Source organism: Hyperolius riggenbachi, chromosome 11 (genome assembly GCF_040937935.1).
Source record: "Hyperolius riggenbachi isolate aHypRig1 chromosome 11, aHypRig1.pri, whole genome shotgun sequence".
Taxonomy (NCBI): Eukaryota; Metazoa; Chordata; class Amphibia; order Anura; family Hyperoliidae; genus Hyperolius; species Hyperolius riggenbachi.
The window spans coordinates 188442097-188458980 of NC_090656.1; the positions used below are offsets into that span (position 1 = coordinate 188442097).

The 16884-nt window shown below is 44.2% G+C and overlaps 1 protein-coding gene across 2 annotated transcripts in view; it reads right to left on the reverse strand.

Annotated features, from left to right (window-relative positions):
- CHKA (choline kinase alpha) overlaps window positions 1–16884 on the reverse strand; it is a 63953-nt gene that overhangs the window by 19343 nt on the left and 27726 nt on the right. Inside the window, exons 3-8 of one of the 2 annotated variants that reach the window (XM_068260583.1) lie at window positions 15700–15753; window positions 10127–10153; window positions 7094–7207; window positions 4453–4586; window positions 2702–2806; window positions 588–646 (exon numbers count right to left, since the gene is read on the reverse strand). In XM_068260583.1, the coding sequence (XP_068116684.1) occupies window positions 588–646; window positions 2702–2806; window positions 4453–4586; window positions 7094–7207; window positions 10127–10153; window positions 15700–15753 (493 nt within the window). The remainder of the gene's footprint in view (window positions 1–587; window positions 647–2701; window positions 2807–4452; window positions 4587–7093; window positions 7208–10126; window positions 10154–15699; window positions 15754–16884) is intronic. The other variant, XM_068260584.1, reaches the window with a different exon arrangement.

The window sequence follows — 16884 nt, forward strand, 5'->3', positions numbered from 1 at the left end:
TTACCTCAGTTTTGAAAAAGGTAAAGCTGAAATGTGACATTCATTATTAGAGCAGTTTTAAGTGACTTGCTTGCGAGATAAACTCATGGAGGGGCTTGGGGCAGGACAGATATCACCACAAGACCCATCTCTATGTACATAAATGACAGCCTAGGGGAGCAGCCATAGGTTGAGCAAGTGCGGGGAACAGTTGGGGAACAGTTGGGGAACAGCTGTGCCTCCTCCCTGCTTACCTATCCTTGGCCCTGATACAGGCATCTATCCTCTAGATCAGGCACTGTTGTGGACACACTTGTGATTGGCGGGAAAAATTATGGCCACCCTTGTTACATGACCCTGGCAGATGGGCCTGCAGACTGTGAGGCTCACAAAATGGGGAGGGGAAGGTGCGAGCATTGGTGGGATGTCCATTACCATTTTGGTGGCAGTCCTATGATTTGTAGTATCTAATAGCAGCTCTCACGTATGGGGTGTAATAGACTTTCATTACTGTGAAAGGGTAAGCAGATTTCATTTAATATAACCATATTTTAAAGCGAAAAAAATGGGGCAGGCGTTGGACCAAAGGACTGGTTTTAAAGTCTTACCTTCCTGACAGTCGTTGTGACAGAACACAACAGGGGAAGCAGTTGCCTCTAGTAGAGATCTACAAAACACAGGAAGAAAATACCAGGAATGAAACATGAATACACATAGGGGACATTTCACTTTCTTCTGACTGCAACATTGAATTTTACTTTAAAGTGGATCCGAGATAACCTTTTACTCATTGCAGAATTGTGTTCCTTTCATATAGTTTATAGGGCATTCCTCAAGCCAAATACTTTTTTGTTTTGCTTTAATACTCTAATTCCCTATAAACTAAACAAGCCTCGCCCACAGCTTTCTCCAAAGAGCCTTGGTACTCTCAGACTCATGTAGAAAGGGCTTATGGGAGGTCAGTCTGGACAGGAGGAGAGAGGAGGTGTTACTAGTCACAGATTACAGAGGCAGAGGGGAGGAGGAGAGGGGACTGAATTTACACACAGGAAAGCTGATAGCATCTCCAGCCCTCAGGCCTGTGACAATGTGACAAACAGAACATGGCTGCCCTCATTGTATCCAGGGCCGGCTCTAGACTTTTCGCCGCCTGAGGCAAACTTCGGAAAAACGCCCGATCCCCCCCCCCCCCCCAAGCCGTGGGTGGAGGGCCGCTGAGCTGGAGGGGATAGCGGGCAGGAAGGGGGTATTGGGCACAGTGGTGGGGAGGGGGGGGGGGGGGTCGGACTCCCCCCTCCCTCGCCTGGGTCCCCCTATCTGCGCTCCCCCTCCAGCTTTTAATCACTACTGGTAAGAGGCAGCGGGCGGGTAGGACTCACCTCTTCTGCGTTCCAGCGTGCGTTCCACTGTTGTCACTTCCTGCAATGCCGTCCACTTACAATACAGTGGGCGGCATTGCAGGAAGTGACGACAACAGAACGCACGCTGGAACGTGGAAGAGGTGAGTCGTCCCCGCCCGCTGCCTCTTACCAGTAGCGGCTAAAAGCTGGAGGGGGAGCGCAGATAGGGGGACCCAGGCAAGGGGGGGGGGGTCCGACTCCCCCTCCCCACCGCTGTGCCCAATACCCCCTTCCTGCCCCGCTACCCCTTCCAGCTCGGCAGCCTCCCACACCCACTGGCAGGCGGGTGCCGCCCCCCCAGAAGTGACGCCTGAGACATTTGTTTCACCCCGCCTCATGGGTGGACCGGCCCAGATTGTATCACAGGAATAAATAATCATAATCTTTTGCAGCTGTTTGCAGCTAGACTAAACTTTAGATAATATATATATATAAACAAGGTACTTGTTATAGTTAGTTTTTCATCTTGGATCTGCTTTAATGAGGCACCGTAGTGACACAGTAGAATGTAGTAACTTATTCAAGATACCCACTTTTATGTTAATTATCCTCCTATTAGCACCACAAACACTTCCTATAGCTATATACAGGGCCGGTTCTAGACTTTTTGTCACCTGAAACACATTTTGAGGACGCTCCCTCCCTTCCTCACCCCCTTCTCTTGTGCAAAGCCGGACTGGAGAGAAGTCCTGCCTCCTCTCTGACTACAGCAGCGCCTCATGTGACCCGGCAGCACGTAACAGGTCACATTAGGCACAGGTGTAGCCATGTTTGCTGGACGGCGGGTGGAGATCCCCTTGATGGAACATTGAGAGCAGGTGAGTGAAGTGACGCCGTTCATCTAGGGAGGGGAGACGGAGTGTGAGGAGGGGGACGTTTACGTAGGGAAACGACCTCTTGCCACCCTCTAATTGATGCCACAATTCACATTGCATATAGCTTAGGCTGTTAATACTCTGTTACACAAAGTTAACATTCCGCAGAAGTGCACCTGACAGCAGTAAAGATTTCGCCCCCTGTGATAAGTTTCAGAATGTAAATCAGGGCGAGCAAAGATTTTATAATGGGCACAAAGACTGACAAAATAATTCCTAAAGTAATGCTGTAAAAAAAAAAAAAAATTCTATTTTATTCATTGTTATTTTCATTGCAGGTCCTCTTTAAGACTAACTATAGGTGTAGCGTCAGAGGGTTTTTTCAGTTTGTTTCTTTTACTATGAATTACGCAAGCCTGCATACCTATTACATGGCCAGCTCCATGATTTGCAATGTTCAGAACATACAAATGACATAACAGTTACTTCTACAAGAAAACAACATACCGAAGAGAAGCCATTTCCTTGGGCAGATTGTAGCTTAAAAATTTGTTGAGTTTCCTGGTGTGCGATTCTTTTGTGAACTTAATTTTTAAGACTTGCTTTAAGTACCTGCAACATAAGATCAACCATGTGAGTTCTGACCACGTGTAACTCCCGCTACTGTTTCTAAGCATGAGAAGTTAGTCATACAAGTTCTAGTACAAAGAAAAAGCCAGTTATGTCTTTCCCTGAGTCAATGAGAAAAGTAGGCGGCTCATAAAAATCATAACACCTGTATATTTACTCCAAATTAATAAGGATCAACCCATTACTTTGGGTGTATCGCCAGCTCTCGAATAGTGACTCTACAAGAATCTATGAGGACTGAACTATGGGACTTGTCACTTAATGTTTTTAAGGGTCCTTTTCCACTGGTGTGGTGCGATTTGTAACAATGCTCCCAATCAGAGTAGAAAAGCAGATATAGCCGTTGTGCACTTCCAGGATTACCACGGTAGTCACAATAACACACTGCAGCTTCTGCATTACCCGGGGCACTTCAGTCTCATCGCTGGCACTGTGTCGTGTTCCATTGCCTGCAATAGCCACTGCAACAAGCTGCAGGACAAAGTACCGCGACGCAATGCGGCAAGTGCAAAAGGACCCTAAAGGTGTGACCTCTGGAGCTGTAATTCAGATTTCACTGCTAACCAAGTCACAGACCTGGATCACTATAGTCGGAGCTCCCATACTGCACGCTCATTAGCAATTATATCTCCGTGACCAGATTTAACTCGCCCAGGAAGCTGAAAACTGACTAGTTGTGAGAAAAGGCTACAGTTCCAGTTCTAAAGAAAAACACAGTAATACATGACTATACGATCCAGGCCACTGACCTTGCATCTTTATTAAGAATTTTAGGGTAATCTTAGTTTTAGTTAGTGCTGCAACTTAAGTTATAGACATTCTATTTTTTACATTTATGCCATAGCTGCATGAACACTTTTTAAATTTACTTTTCTATGAACTCTAACTATTAACTAGAGCTTACTTTTGGATTATGGCTTATATTCCAAGTATCCTCAAAAATCATGCTAGGGCTTATTTTCAAGGTAAGGCTTATTTTCAGAGAAACTGTAAATGTATACGTTTTAGATTTATACAAAAAATAAGTAGTAAGAAATGGAAAAATAAAAGTAATCTACTGTGTGGTTACTTTGAGGCTAGCTTGGCAGCTGTTAGTTTAGTGTGGCAGGTCATATGCAGTACCTGTGAAGAAGACAATCTCTACATTCAGAAGCAGAGCTAGCAGACACCGGATACCTTAACATGGTAACATTACTTTACTGCCACAGTGTAGCATTTACTTTATTAAAGCTGATGCCAGACCAAGCAAGTTAAATTATAACATTTGTACTGAATAATGAAACCCTTTGGCAACAAACTTAAAGTCTCACTTAAAAAGTGCATTACAGGCAGTGTGCTCCCTTTTCCCTCTGCTGCAGCTGAGTAACAACATGGACAAAGCCACTCCCCCAGCCCTCCACCATAGTTACAAGCTACTCCTGTAAACTTGTTAGGATTGACAGCACAGCTCCCCCACCCCGTAAGCCAAACAGTTAAATATAATACACAGTGATCGTGCTTGTAAATTAGGTTTAAGTTTTAATTTAAATGTGTAGTAAAGATAGAGTCAAGAGAATATGTAAAGATATAAAAAGTTTGGTTAAAAAGAAAAAATGTTGAGAATGAATATTGAGAGAGAGTTAACATACTTTTCCATAGTACCAAAGAGCCACTTGGGTTCCTTGTTGAACGGCATACTCATTCCATGAAAACGAGCCATTTTCTCGGCTATTTCAGCAGATATATCCGGCAAGCTCAGCTCATCGGTTTCAAGCTTCCGGCTCTGAAAAGTAAGGACATTTTTATAACAATCAAAAAAAAAAAATTTCGTTTGGCAAAACCATAAAGTACAAGACAAACTGTGATGAATCCGACAGTCAGATGCTTAACATTTCGTTTTGCGTGCATAGGTAATGCAGATTGTATGTGGCTATGAACTGGACCAATCCAAATTGCATACAATTTTTTATCAAATTTACATGCAAGCTGGAATGACCGCCTCTAATGGTCAACAAGGCCATAAGGCAAAAGCACTGAGTGAAAAGATGTGTTGCCTGGAACCCACTGAAAACCGCAAACGCGAAACGCTACCGCTAGAGTTTTGTCTGAGCGTTTTGCAAGCGGATTCATGCGCGTTTGCGGTCGCGTTTTGCAACAGTGTATTTTTTTGCTCAGCGGTTGCGTAGCATTTTGCGTTTTTATCCTGATTGGTCCTGTGAATAATTTTTCATTTTGTTACAGTGTGCTGAACCGCAAAACGCTAGCAAAACCGCTCAGTTTAGGTTTTGCTGAGCGTTTCTGCTAGCGTTTCAATACTTTACATTGAAGCGCTAACGCTCCCAAAATGCTGCACGTCCTGCGTTTGCGTTTCTGGGGAACGCAAACGCTCCTGTGGAAGTTGCCCCATCCATTAACATTGGCCCAGCGTTTTGGCAAAGTGCTAGCGGATCGCAACGCTGCCAAAACGCTGCCAAAAGCGCTCCTGTGGGTTCCAGCCCTTATTTTCTATCATCAGATTTTCAGAAGGTAAAAGTCAATTTAGGTTGGGGATTGAACTTCATTCCAATCAGCAGCCAGCAACACCCCCTTTCCCATTTTCATATATGTGTAGCTTATATTGTGGTAAAACCCCTCCCACAGTGTGATGTCGGGGCCATGGTCCTAACAGTTTCCTGACTGTGAACCTCATTGCATTGTGGGAAACGAGTTTCCAATTGCCATGCAAGCAGAAACTCCCTTTATGCATATATGCAAATATATATACCTTACATACACACACATTCAACCTTTTAACCTATTACATTGTTAGTGGGTGTGTTTTTAGATTCAAACTCAAATTTTTACTGTTCCAATACAAAATGCACACACCTGAATATTCATTTATCCAACTTGTACTGATTAAGCTACTCGCTCATTAGCGAAACCTATTCCATAGCTCCCAACTGTCCCTTTTTCGGAGGGACAGTCCCTTTTTGGGAGCCCTGTCCCTCTGTCCCTGTATCATCCTCATTTGTCCCTCTTTCAGGACTTTGTCACTCTTTCTATATAAATATATACATTTCTATACTAAAAATGTGTTTGATTGACTCTAAACTTTATTCCCATCCTTTAAATTGATATATTACTAATTTTAAAATGTTATTATGAAGGAAAATGAACCAGGATAGAAAGGACCAGTGTGGTTTGAATTATAAAAAAAACATATTTTCTTATGAAATTTTTATGGTATGCGTGACTAGAGGTGTGGTGGGGGTGTGGCCAGGGGCGTGGCTTAAGTGTCCCTTTTTCTCATCTCAAAAAGTTGGGAGGTATGCCTATTCTAAACATAATTAGAGTGTGGTTGAAAGTGCTGTATCTCCTGCACCACACCCTGGATGATTTATATAACTCACAGATACGAATCAGCAGGAAAAATACAAACTGCATCCATCTGCATAGGTTATAGGTGATCCAGGGCACATGTATGTATGTATTTAAAAAGTTTAGCTTGTTTAACCCCCCCCCCCCCCCCCCTCATTTGTGTCTAATCACTAGTTGTAATCAGATCTTTCCCAAGTCAGGTGGCTGCCTGTTGCAGAGATAGCAGATAAGCTCATTTAAAAGCACTGGCTGTTAACAATATGTCTGCTTCCATGAATCAGGAAGTAAACTGTATCAGCAGCTTCCTGCAGGCATAATCATGTGACCAAAACCCACAGAAGATGAAGGCTTTTTAGCTTCAAAACAAATATTACTTTTTTTATAGTGCAGTTTATGCTATAGAGAGTTGTGTCTTTTAGACACACTATATATGGTGACTGTAGCTGCACTTAATGTGAACACATACTTTGCTTTGCCATTCCTATTATACAATTTCCCTTAAAAAACACAAAAACAAACTAAGAATGTAAACCTATTAATAAAGGCAGTAATCTGTAGAAGCAGCTACACTGGGATAAAGAACAAATCTGAGATTTATTCAGCATTCTATCATCAAGACTGACTGAAAAAAAAAAACAGCCTATTTCTTATAAGCAATACTAATAAAGGTGCCTTGAGGAGACACAAGTCACTTGCTGCTACATGAAACGCAGTGGAACGATCCACGTGACAGCACAGTAGTCAGACTGATTCCACTCCATCTACAGCCAAAAAGCTTCCCATTCAGTCAGTTTCTGGCACCTCCCCACTGGAAACCAAGGAGTGAGTCAGTAGCCAAATGCAGTTACATAACATTCAACACACTATTTCACAACCCTGATTCATACAGCGTTCGCCAACACTAGCAGGCAGCATCCTGTCTGATCTCACCGGAATGTATTCTTCTAGGCGTCCCTGTGGAAAGATGCCATACAGCTTCGGACCAAGGCATCGTTCGGCCAAGATTGCAAACATGACACTTTCCATCACCATGGCTGCAGCACCCTGTTGATAAAAGACTGGGGTTAAGCATAAAGACTACACAAGATACATGTACCACTTATAGGATAACCTTCCTTCTAAATCTATCTTCATACAAAGCTAGGAGTCCTCAACAATCAATGTTTTATTGATTTTGCTCCTAAAAATGGCGTAAGACCATAGATGAGCCCTCATTTGTGTCCGCACAAAACGTGTCTGCGCCCTCAACACTTGCCCTGCTAGTACTACACTAAGGTCCTTTTCTTTTAAAGGAATACTTAAGCCCCCCCCAAAAAAATGATATTTACTCACCCGGGGCATCCCTCAGCCCCCTGAAGCTGGATGGTGCCCTTGCAGCCCCGCTCCGATCGTCCTGTCCCCGCCGGTGGCTACTTCCAGGTGCGGCGACAGCCGCCGACAGGCTGGGAATGCGGCTGATTCTCCGCGTTCCCAGCCGCTATATCACCCTCTATGCTGCTATAGCATATATATATATATATATATATGCTATAGCAGCATAGAGGGTGATATAGCGGCTGGGAACGCGGAGAATCAGCCGCATTCCCAGCCTGTCGGCGGCTGTCGCCGAACCTGGAAGTAGCCGCCGGCAGGGACAGAACGATCGGAGCGGGGCTGCGAGGGCACCATACAGCTTCAGGGGGCTGAGGGATGCCCCGGGTGAGTAAATATTTTCTTTTTTTGGCTTAAGTATTCCTTTAAACAACATCTAGTATAAAGAAAAGGACATTATGTATAAGCATGTGCTCTTATCTGTAAAGCTGGTCAGATCAGAAAAACAATGAATCTCCCAGATAATGATTAATTTTTTGGTCTGTATGGAGATGCAAATATTTGAGTTCATGCAGGATTGTGTCCATTCTGTATGCAGCTTGAAAATGGACCAATCATGTCCCACCAAGGTTGAATTTGACTGGACCATTTTCAAGCTGCATATATTTGCATAACAAATGTACCTAATTGGTACTGCGTGGCGCACGATTGCATAAGGCCCCGTTCACACTTGCGTTTTTGGGAAAAACGGACCGGATGTCCGGAACGGATCCGGACCCATATAGTTCCTATCTGGATCCGGTCTGTTTGCATACGTTTTCAATTAGGTATGAATACGGCTGCGATCCGGATCTGTTTTTTTAAAGAGATATACACATTATATAAATTCCTGGGGTCTGGGAGGTCAGCAGAAGCTGCACCTGTAGAATCAGGTCCTCCGCTGTGTAGGGCCTCACCTCCACGTCCGACATACTGCCAAAGAGCTCCAGTACAAAGTCACTGCTGCTCCACTCCAGAAATGCTGGGCCCATGTGTCCCCATCCAAAATGGACGCTAGAAACCGCATAGGAAGTGGGGTAGAACGTCCAGTTTTTATAGCCAGTGTGTTCTGTGCTTTCCGTTTCCCATTGGTTTCTATTGCCGGACGGTGCAGTCAGGCTCCGGTCCGGGTGCATCGGCCGGATGATCCGGACCTTAAAAATAGCGCATATTGGAAAAGTGTCCGGAGTCCGGTCCGTACGGAACGGACGCGTGTGTATGGTCGCATAGACTTTGCTTTGCCAAACGTCCGTTCCGTTTGTACAGTATACGGTCCGGATCCGGCCGGCGAATCCGGACAGCGAACGCTAATGTGAACCGGGCCTTAGAGTCTATGGCACCGCAACAATTATAGATTGTTGCGGTAGCAGTGCACATGTGCCAATTGGCAGTAGTCCAGTCACATACTTTCTGTCCAGCACAGAGCATGTCACTGAGGTGGAGGGGGGAAAAAAGAAAATGACCCTATTGGTGTAGATTGAAAGTCCAGTCTGGTCGCCTCAATATTGTGGCCAGCAGTGATTGGAATCCGGAGTTCCGGTAGCGGCAGCGGAAGGAGGAACACGGCGAGATCTCAGCAGCTGCCTGCGCCTATTGCGTCATCTATGTACTAACCTTTGGTACTTTTAAATTTAGTTATATGTTGTAGGCATTGGGGATCATCTCGAGCACCTTCACTGTAGGCCAGAGGGGGGAGCTGGTGAGAGACAAGTGTACTTATACATGTAAGTATAGTTATCTGTCTATATACTATACTTACATGTATAAGTACACTTGTACTTCGATCAGAGAGGGATCTATCTGTTGGTCGAATCTGATGGCAAATCGACCAGTGTATGGATTTTTTCTTTTTTTACTGTCTAAGGCCTCTTGCACACTGCAAGCAATTCAGATTCAGATTCCGCTTTTTAATCTGTTTTTACTTCCGATTCCGATTTGCAGTTTGCTCCCTGCACACTGCAAATCGGAATCTGAATCGGATGTAAAAACTGATTAAAAAGCGGAATCTGAATCGGAATCGCGTGCAGTGTGCAAGAGGCCTAAATATCACTAAAATCAAAACGTGGACAGTGCAATACATATGTAAGTAGAGCAAGTATTTATCTACTTATATATGTGGGTTTTTTTCTGAGATAGTATGCCTGACAGCTCCTTTTTAAAGATCTGCCTATATGGAACACAGTACAGGCTGCACAGTGGAAGCGATCTGAGAGTGGAACAAGGATAGAGCCAGCATGGGAGCTGTTTTTATTGCCTGTGTAAACAGTATGTAGTAAGTGGCATGGTACAGTAGCAATGAGACCTTTCTGTATTAATCAATAATACATTTACAGCTACATTAAATAGTTTCAGTAAAGATAGATATAAAAGGTTGGTTATCCTTTAAGTAAACACAAACTGTTTGACAGCCTCCTGACTAAACTAGGCCACATGCCTCAGCTGAGAGGGGTTACAGTAATGTCACAGACGTGTCAGATTAGCTGCATGCAGACAGCAGAATTGGTCAATGAAGCATTTAGCCTGCTTATCTTAATCCAGGCAACACCAGAGCAGCCCATTAAAGAAAACCGGGTAGACAAAACAGCTTAGCTTAGTGATACAGGACGTATTTACCCTTATTAGATCACGCATGGAGGTTACCTGGAAATAAAGGAGCAATGGGATAAATACCAGACTGATTTTATGCCAAGGACACTTGCTACATTCCTGCTTGTATCCATATTTGCTAATGTAATACAGAGGGGTAACTAGGAAACAACAAACGTCTGATGGTGCCCCCCAAACCAAGGCAAACATGTACAATGACTTTCCCTTCTAATGGATATGCAAAGTTGTCTCGTACTCTCCAATGGAAATGCCACAGTGTTGGTATCAGAGTGCTCCAGGAAACAATGGAGGATAAAGCCTTCTACCTCAATCAAATGCTGGCACCTCAAAAATTGATATTTTATTCCAAGACAATGAACCGAGAAGCCAACATTTCCACACAATGCCAGGCCCCTTTATCAAGCCAAAAATTGCTCATTGGCAATCAGTTGTCTGCAACTCACATGGAGCACATCACAGCAGTGATTTTTGCCTTGATAAAGTGGCCCATCTCGGTCCTGAAACATTCTCAGTTCATGGTCTTGAAATAAAATATACATTTCTAAGGAAGCTTATTATAGATATAAATGGACATGACAGTGTATGCTCACAAGCAATGTACAATGCAAAGAGCACATGGACAAAGAGGTCACATCATAGAGCTTATGTACTTTGCCTTGGGTCAGGTATCCTTTAAAGCTTAAGGGATACCCAGAGGCATTGCTACCCCCAAAAATCAGTGGCACATGCCCCAGATCTATTCTAGGGTGTCCCTGATGTCCCCCAGGAAGCAGTACTCACCTCCGGCCATCTGATTCTTGGCTGCTAGGGAGCGAGTCGCCAGCTGCAGAGGATGTCTCCAGACTTGGAGAGTGGATGGTAGAGAGGAGTAGTTCCTCCTGCTGTGCTACTGTGCTGGGTGGGAGAGGAACAGCGAGGACACACACTATGCATCCTCCCTATAGAGGCTCAAGGCAACACAGCTTCCAGCATGTCACCACAACAACCAGCATGGTCCATAGAGGTACCACAGCACCGAGCATGTCCCATATGTTTAAGTGTCACTGCCTATTTATGTGATATGCTGCATTTTGTTTTTTGTCTTGGCAGGCCTACTTAGACCGCTGTTAAGTTCATGTAAATTTGACCCCACCCATTACCACACCCACATTCTGGAGCATGGTCACACCCATTTTACATTTAGAGTGCCCAGAAGTTCCCCGGATCTCGTAAGGTATCCATACACTGGTCGATTTGCCATCAGATTCGACCAACAGATAGATCCCTCTCTGATTGAATCTGATCAGAGAGGGATTGTATGGCTACCTTTACTGCAAACAGATTGTGAACCGATTTCAGCCTGAAACCGTTCACAATCTGTTGGGGTGGTGGTGGTGCTGCCGCCGCTCCCCCCGCCCGCATACATTACCTGCTCCGCCGGTGCGACTCCAGTCCCCCGGTCACCGCTGCTCCGTCTCCGCTCTGGTCTCCAGGTCCGGCATGCTTTACTTCTTCCTGCCCGGCAGGAAGTTTAAACAGTAGAGCGCCCTCTACTGTTTAAACTTCCTGCCGGGCAGGAGGAACTGAAGCATGCCGGAGACCAGCGCGGACACGGAGCAGCGGTGACCGGGGTAGTCACGCCGGCGGAGCAGGTAATGTATTGGCGCTCTATTGAGTCGGTCGTTGGGCACTCGAACGCCGCTAAAGACGCGCTCCCTACCCGCAGGCGATTGACGGTAATTTTCCGCACAGAGCGATCGACGGACGAAATGGATCGAAATTCGGCGTGTAATAGCGCGAACGATTGGCAGCAGATTCGATCCCAGTGATCGAATCTGCTGTCGAAACGGCGGCAAATCGGGCCAGTGTATGGCCAGCTTTAGGATCCTAGCAACGCCCCTGAATACCTCACCCAAAGCAAAGTACCTAAGCTAAGCACAAAGTTTAAGCCATAGACAACTAATTCTGGGTCAGAACTAGCTACTTGTACAACACAAGCGTACACAATTTTCTGTGAAACTCAATGGGATGAAAAATATATATGCTTGCAAAATCCGGCATAAATAGTCTGTTAAACAATTTACTTTACAGCTTCTATGGGGCCTATCCAGAAACTGACATCATAAGGACCCTATGAAAAAAGGCCAACATAGGGGCCTTTGCTGCGTGTGTACTTCATCTAATAAAACATAAAATGTTTATGAACTTTAAGAAACTATCACATGGTTAAAGGGATTCATGTGCTTTGAATTTATGCAGAATGTTCCTCTGTTTTAGAAGCGTTTAATGCCCATTACTAATGCATTCCTTGGGCCTCACAAACACTGACCCCGCAAGCCAGCACGGCCTTATGACCGAGATGGAGCATTAAGCACAAATGTTTATTATGGTGCTACATGCTGTGAATTTCCACAGCCCTGCTAAAGATTCTCCACTAGTCTGACAACCTGAACCCTGAGCTTGGCAGCGAACCGTCCAAAAGTAAACTGTTCAGTAATGCATGAGAGACTCAGTAATGCAGCAAGTGGTACAACCTGTATTCCAGTTAGTTGGGTGAATAAATAGAGAAATACCATTCTTCAGTGGAATTTGTCCATGAAAGCCAAGCATTTTATTTTCAGGAATCATACTGGGCCCAATCCAATTCTCTTTTTGTCCTAAGTTTTCATAGCTTACCAATAAAATGCCTTTTAAAGGATACCAGAGCTGGAACCGATACGCATCAGAGGTAGTCAACCCCGCCGCTCCTTCGTCCTCTCCTTAGTGCTCTAATACCTCTGCGCCAGCTCAGTCAAGGCCGCTGGAGTCGGGCAGTAGTGCGCAGGCGCATGCGGCCAGGAGTGCTCTGCGCGTGCACAAGACGGCACAATGACATCATCGTGCACATGACGGCACAATGACATCATCGTGCACATGAGCAGAGAGCTCCTGGCCGCTCCCCCGTTTTTAATATCAATTTCAGCTCTGGTTTCCTTTAAGCCACAGCAAGATAGAAAATACTCTGAACAATTCTGACCATACTTTTTCACCTACTTTTGGTACGTTTTCAATTGCAAAGTACTGAAAGTTTTTTTTGTTTGTTTTTTTTAAACAGAAGATGAAAAATGATCTCCTAGGAGAAAACTTTGCAGAAAAAGTGAATTGGATCGGGCCACTATCCGTACTGATATCTTGAACTAGGGCCCAAATGATGTAATCCATTTGAATTGTGGATGTTACTTCTATCCAACACTGGTATGCCACCCCAGAATGTATAAGCTGTTAATCTGTGCCTGTGCTGACAGTAAACCAGGTACAGAGTGTGCTTATCCCTAAATTGGAAAATGTGTTCCCTTTCCCCTCTGTGGTAAATAATCAGTCTGCACTACAGGAATTTTTAAAGGAGTTTTCTGCAGAAAAAGCGATAGGGCAAAACTGAAATTCATCTGGCCTTATCACTGGGGAAAGGCCAGCAACAGCAGGGAAGACTTGTATTAACTCTAGAAGTGAGATGATCACAAACCTTTAAAGAGTGTATTGTAGCTTTATTTTTGGGCAGATTTATCAACATTCAAAGCAATTAGTGGTAGAAATCTGGACTCTGGAACACTGTTGCCTAAAAACTTCCCAAATTGCTGAATAAGGCCTCTTTCACACCAGAAACTGAATGCCTTAAATCACTGTCTGTCAGCTGCTCCTGTTGCACCAGCCAGGTGCTTGCTAGCACTGGGAATGGCAGTGTAGAGGCAGGCACCACAAAGGGTCACCTATAAGAGTAGCTGCACTCAGATAGGCCTAGTGCACACCAGAGCGGTTTGGCTGCGTTTTGCGATCTGCTTGCGGCTGCGGATACGCTTGGGTAATGTATTTCAATGGGCTGGTGCACACCAGAGCGGGAGGCGTTTTGCAGAAACGCATACTCCCGGGGTGAGGCATTTTTTGGATTGTGGATGCGTTTCTGCCTCAATGTTAAGTATAGGAAAAACGCAAACCGCTCTGAAAAATGCCTGTTCAGAGCGGTTTTGCCGGCGCTTTTGTTACAGAAGCTGTTCAGTAACAGCTTTACTGTAAGAATATATGAAATCTACTACTCCAAAACCGCTACACAAAACCGCAAAACGCTAGCTGAAACACTACAGAAAAAGAAGAAAAAGCGTTTCAAAATCTGCTAGCATTTTGCGGATCTGCTAGCGGTTTTTGGTGTGCACCAGGCCATAATGCATTTTTTGGCACTGGGTAACCATACCGCCGGGTCAAGCACTGACACAGGTGGGGTTAGTAACACCGCCATTCCGCTGCACCATATTGTGGACAGATGGCGCTCATGATCAGCAGACAGGAAGGCTGAACTGCCCGAAGAGCACAGTTCAGCCTCCTGTGTGAAAGAAGCCTAAGGGCCCTTTTCCACTAGCAAGCGTGATCACAAGCGCAAATCACCTGCGCTTGCGATCACGCAGGCTCCTTTTTCCACTGTCTGCGTTCTGCTGTACTGCCGTCGGGAGTGTAACGCGATTGTGACGAGAATCACGCAGGACGGCGATCGCGTTTCGGCAAAAACGATTCACGATCGAAGCGCCGTAGTGGAAAAAAAGCACTGCGATTAGAAAAACGGCTGCGATGTGCTTTTTAAATCGGATCGCAGCCAGTGGAAAAGGGCCCTTAAGGACAACTGTAGTCTTAAGAATATGGAGGCTGCCATATTTATTCCCTTTTAAACAATACCAGTTGCCTGGCAGTCCTGCTGCTCTATTTGGCTGCAGTAGTGTCTGAATACCACCATTAACAAGTACACAGCTAATTTTGTCAGATCTGACAATTTCAGAGACACCTGATCTGCTGCATGCTTGTTCAGGGTCTATGGCTAAAGGTATTAGAGGCAAAGGATAAGCAGGTAACTGGTATTGCTTATAAAGAAATAAATATGGCAGCCTCCATATCTCTCTCACTTCAGTTTTCCTTTAGTAATGAGCCTCCTGTGTGAAAGAGGCGTTAGTAATTAGCTATAGAGAGGAGGAGCCATCGTTACTCATTTTATCACACCTAAATTAATCCAAAGACTGGCAGCAAACTTGGACACTCCCATATCACAGCTGCAGTTATGAACTGCTTTATATACTTCAGCTTTCTTGCCTGTAAAATGTGACTTTACTTATCCCTGCAATCTACAGAATTGAAGGGACTGCTCTTTTTCCAGTATGGGTGGATAAGGATAGTCAATGAGAGGCAAATAATTCAGAGTTAAGGCAAGATTTTGCAAAAGTATGCAACTTGGTTGAAATCCCATTGGTCCTTTTTTTTAGCCGCATACATTTTCATAATCCTGCATCAGCTTGGAATTATTTGCATTGCATCTCTAAAAATAGGGAGTTTCACTTTAAAATCGGTTCTTGAACAAAGCATTCCCATCATGCACCAGAGATTATCATTGCACTGAATGGCCACACGGCAGTCTCTTTGCAATAGGACATCTATGAAGAATGAAGACAAAAGAAGATTTTACAGCCGACTTTATTGAAGCTTTATGTGAGGCTTTCCTCGGTTTCACTGGTTTCCTTCGGCTTTGAAGATTAATATTCGAGATTTGGGACAGGATTTGTCTCTAGGATGCTCAGAATACTTACTTGAAAGAAATTCTCCCTCTGGGTCTCTTGGGTTTCTCCTTTGTTACAAGACATCTGTAGAGATCATAAAGAAGTCGTTATTTTCAGCATCAAGAACATCATCCACTTATCTGAAAAATCACTAAATTCCCTGTCTGCTCAAATCTTAACCATATAAAAAAAAAAGTGCCACAATCAATTTAGACTTTAAACTGTAAGCTATCAGAAAGCCCTCGACTTTCTTTAGAAGAGGTTAAATTCTTTAAAAGGTTCACAAACTTCAAAAACTCCTAGTAGAACTAGAAGTGATTTTACTGGAATCTGTCTGCTATCCACGTGAAAATAAACTAGCATTGAAACTGTTCAAATTGTTTAGTTAAGGAAGCTAACCTATAGAACATAAGACCTCAGCTTATAACAATTGAAGTATATGCAGCTATGAAGTGTCTGGTGACCATTGAAGATAAAACAACAATGTAGAAACTTACCAGAGGTTTAAAATGTTACCACCTTATGGTATGAAGAGATGTCTAGCAGCAATAGGTTGTTGGTAAATCTGTACCACAACTGCAGCCAATGTTATGCAATGGAGTTAGTGTGAACTATGTCACACCAGAAACAACCTGAAGCTCCACAGACCAGGACTATAGCGATTATATCGGCTTCTACAGCAGTAGATCAGATGGTGCTACAGAAGTCTGTGGAGCTTTGAGTTGTGGCTGGCATGGTGAGCAGCAACGCAGCTGGATTTACCGTAATTAGTGGCAATTGTGCAAGAAATTTACAAGAGATACGTTGCTGCTACAAATCCCTGCATGGGTGATGTTGGCCTAAGAAGACTCCACTGGGGTGCCAACGCAAAACCTAAATCTGAATTCTTGCCATTATATGTGGTAATTAAAGCCCAACTCAAACTAAAAATGTCACACTTCATTTTTTGAGAAGGTAGAGTAGGGCAACATTCTGGGGTTTTTGAGTTCCCATCTGAGAGAATATCCATAGCTTCCTGTCTTGACAGAAAGTAAATGTTGCATGGTGGCCATTTTGAGCAAGGGCTGGAGAAATAAGGAATTCAGGAGCCAGCTCTTTTGGAAATAGAAAACCTCAAAAAGTTAGAAGCCAGCCATTATTTATGGACCCTTGGCTATGTGACTCCTGAGATTTGTCCAGCCCTGGTTAAGAGTCTTATCGTTGCACTACTGGACC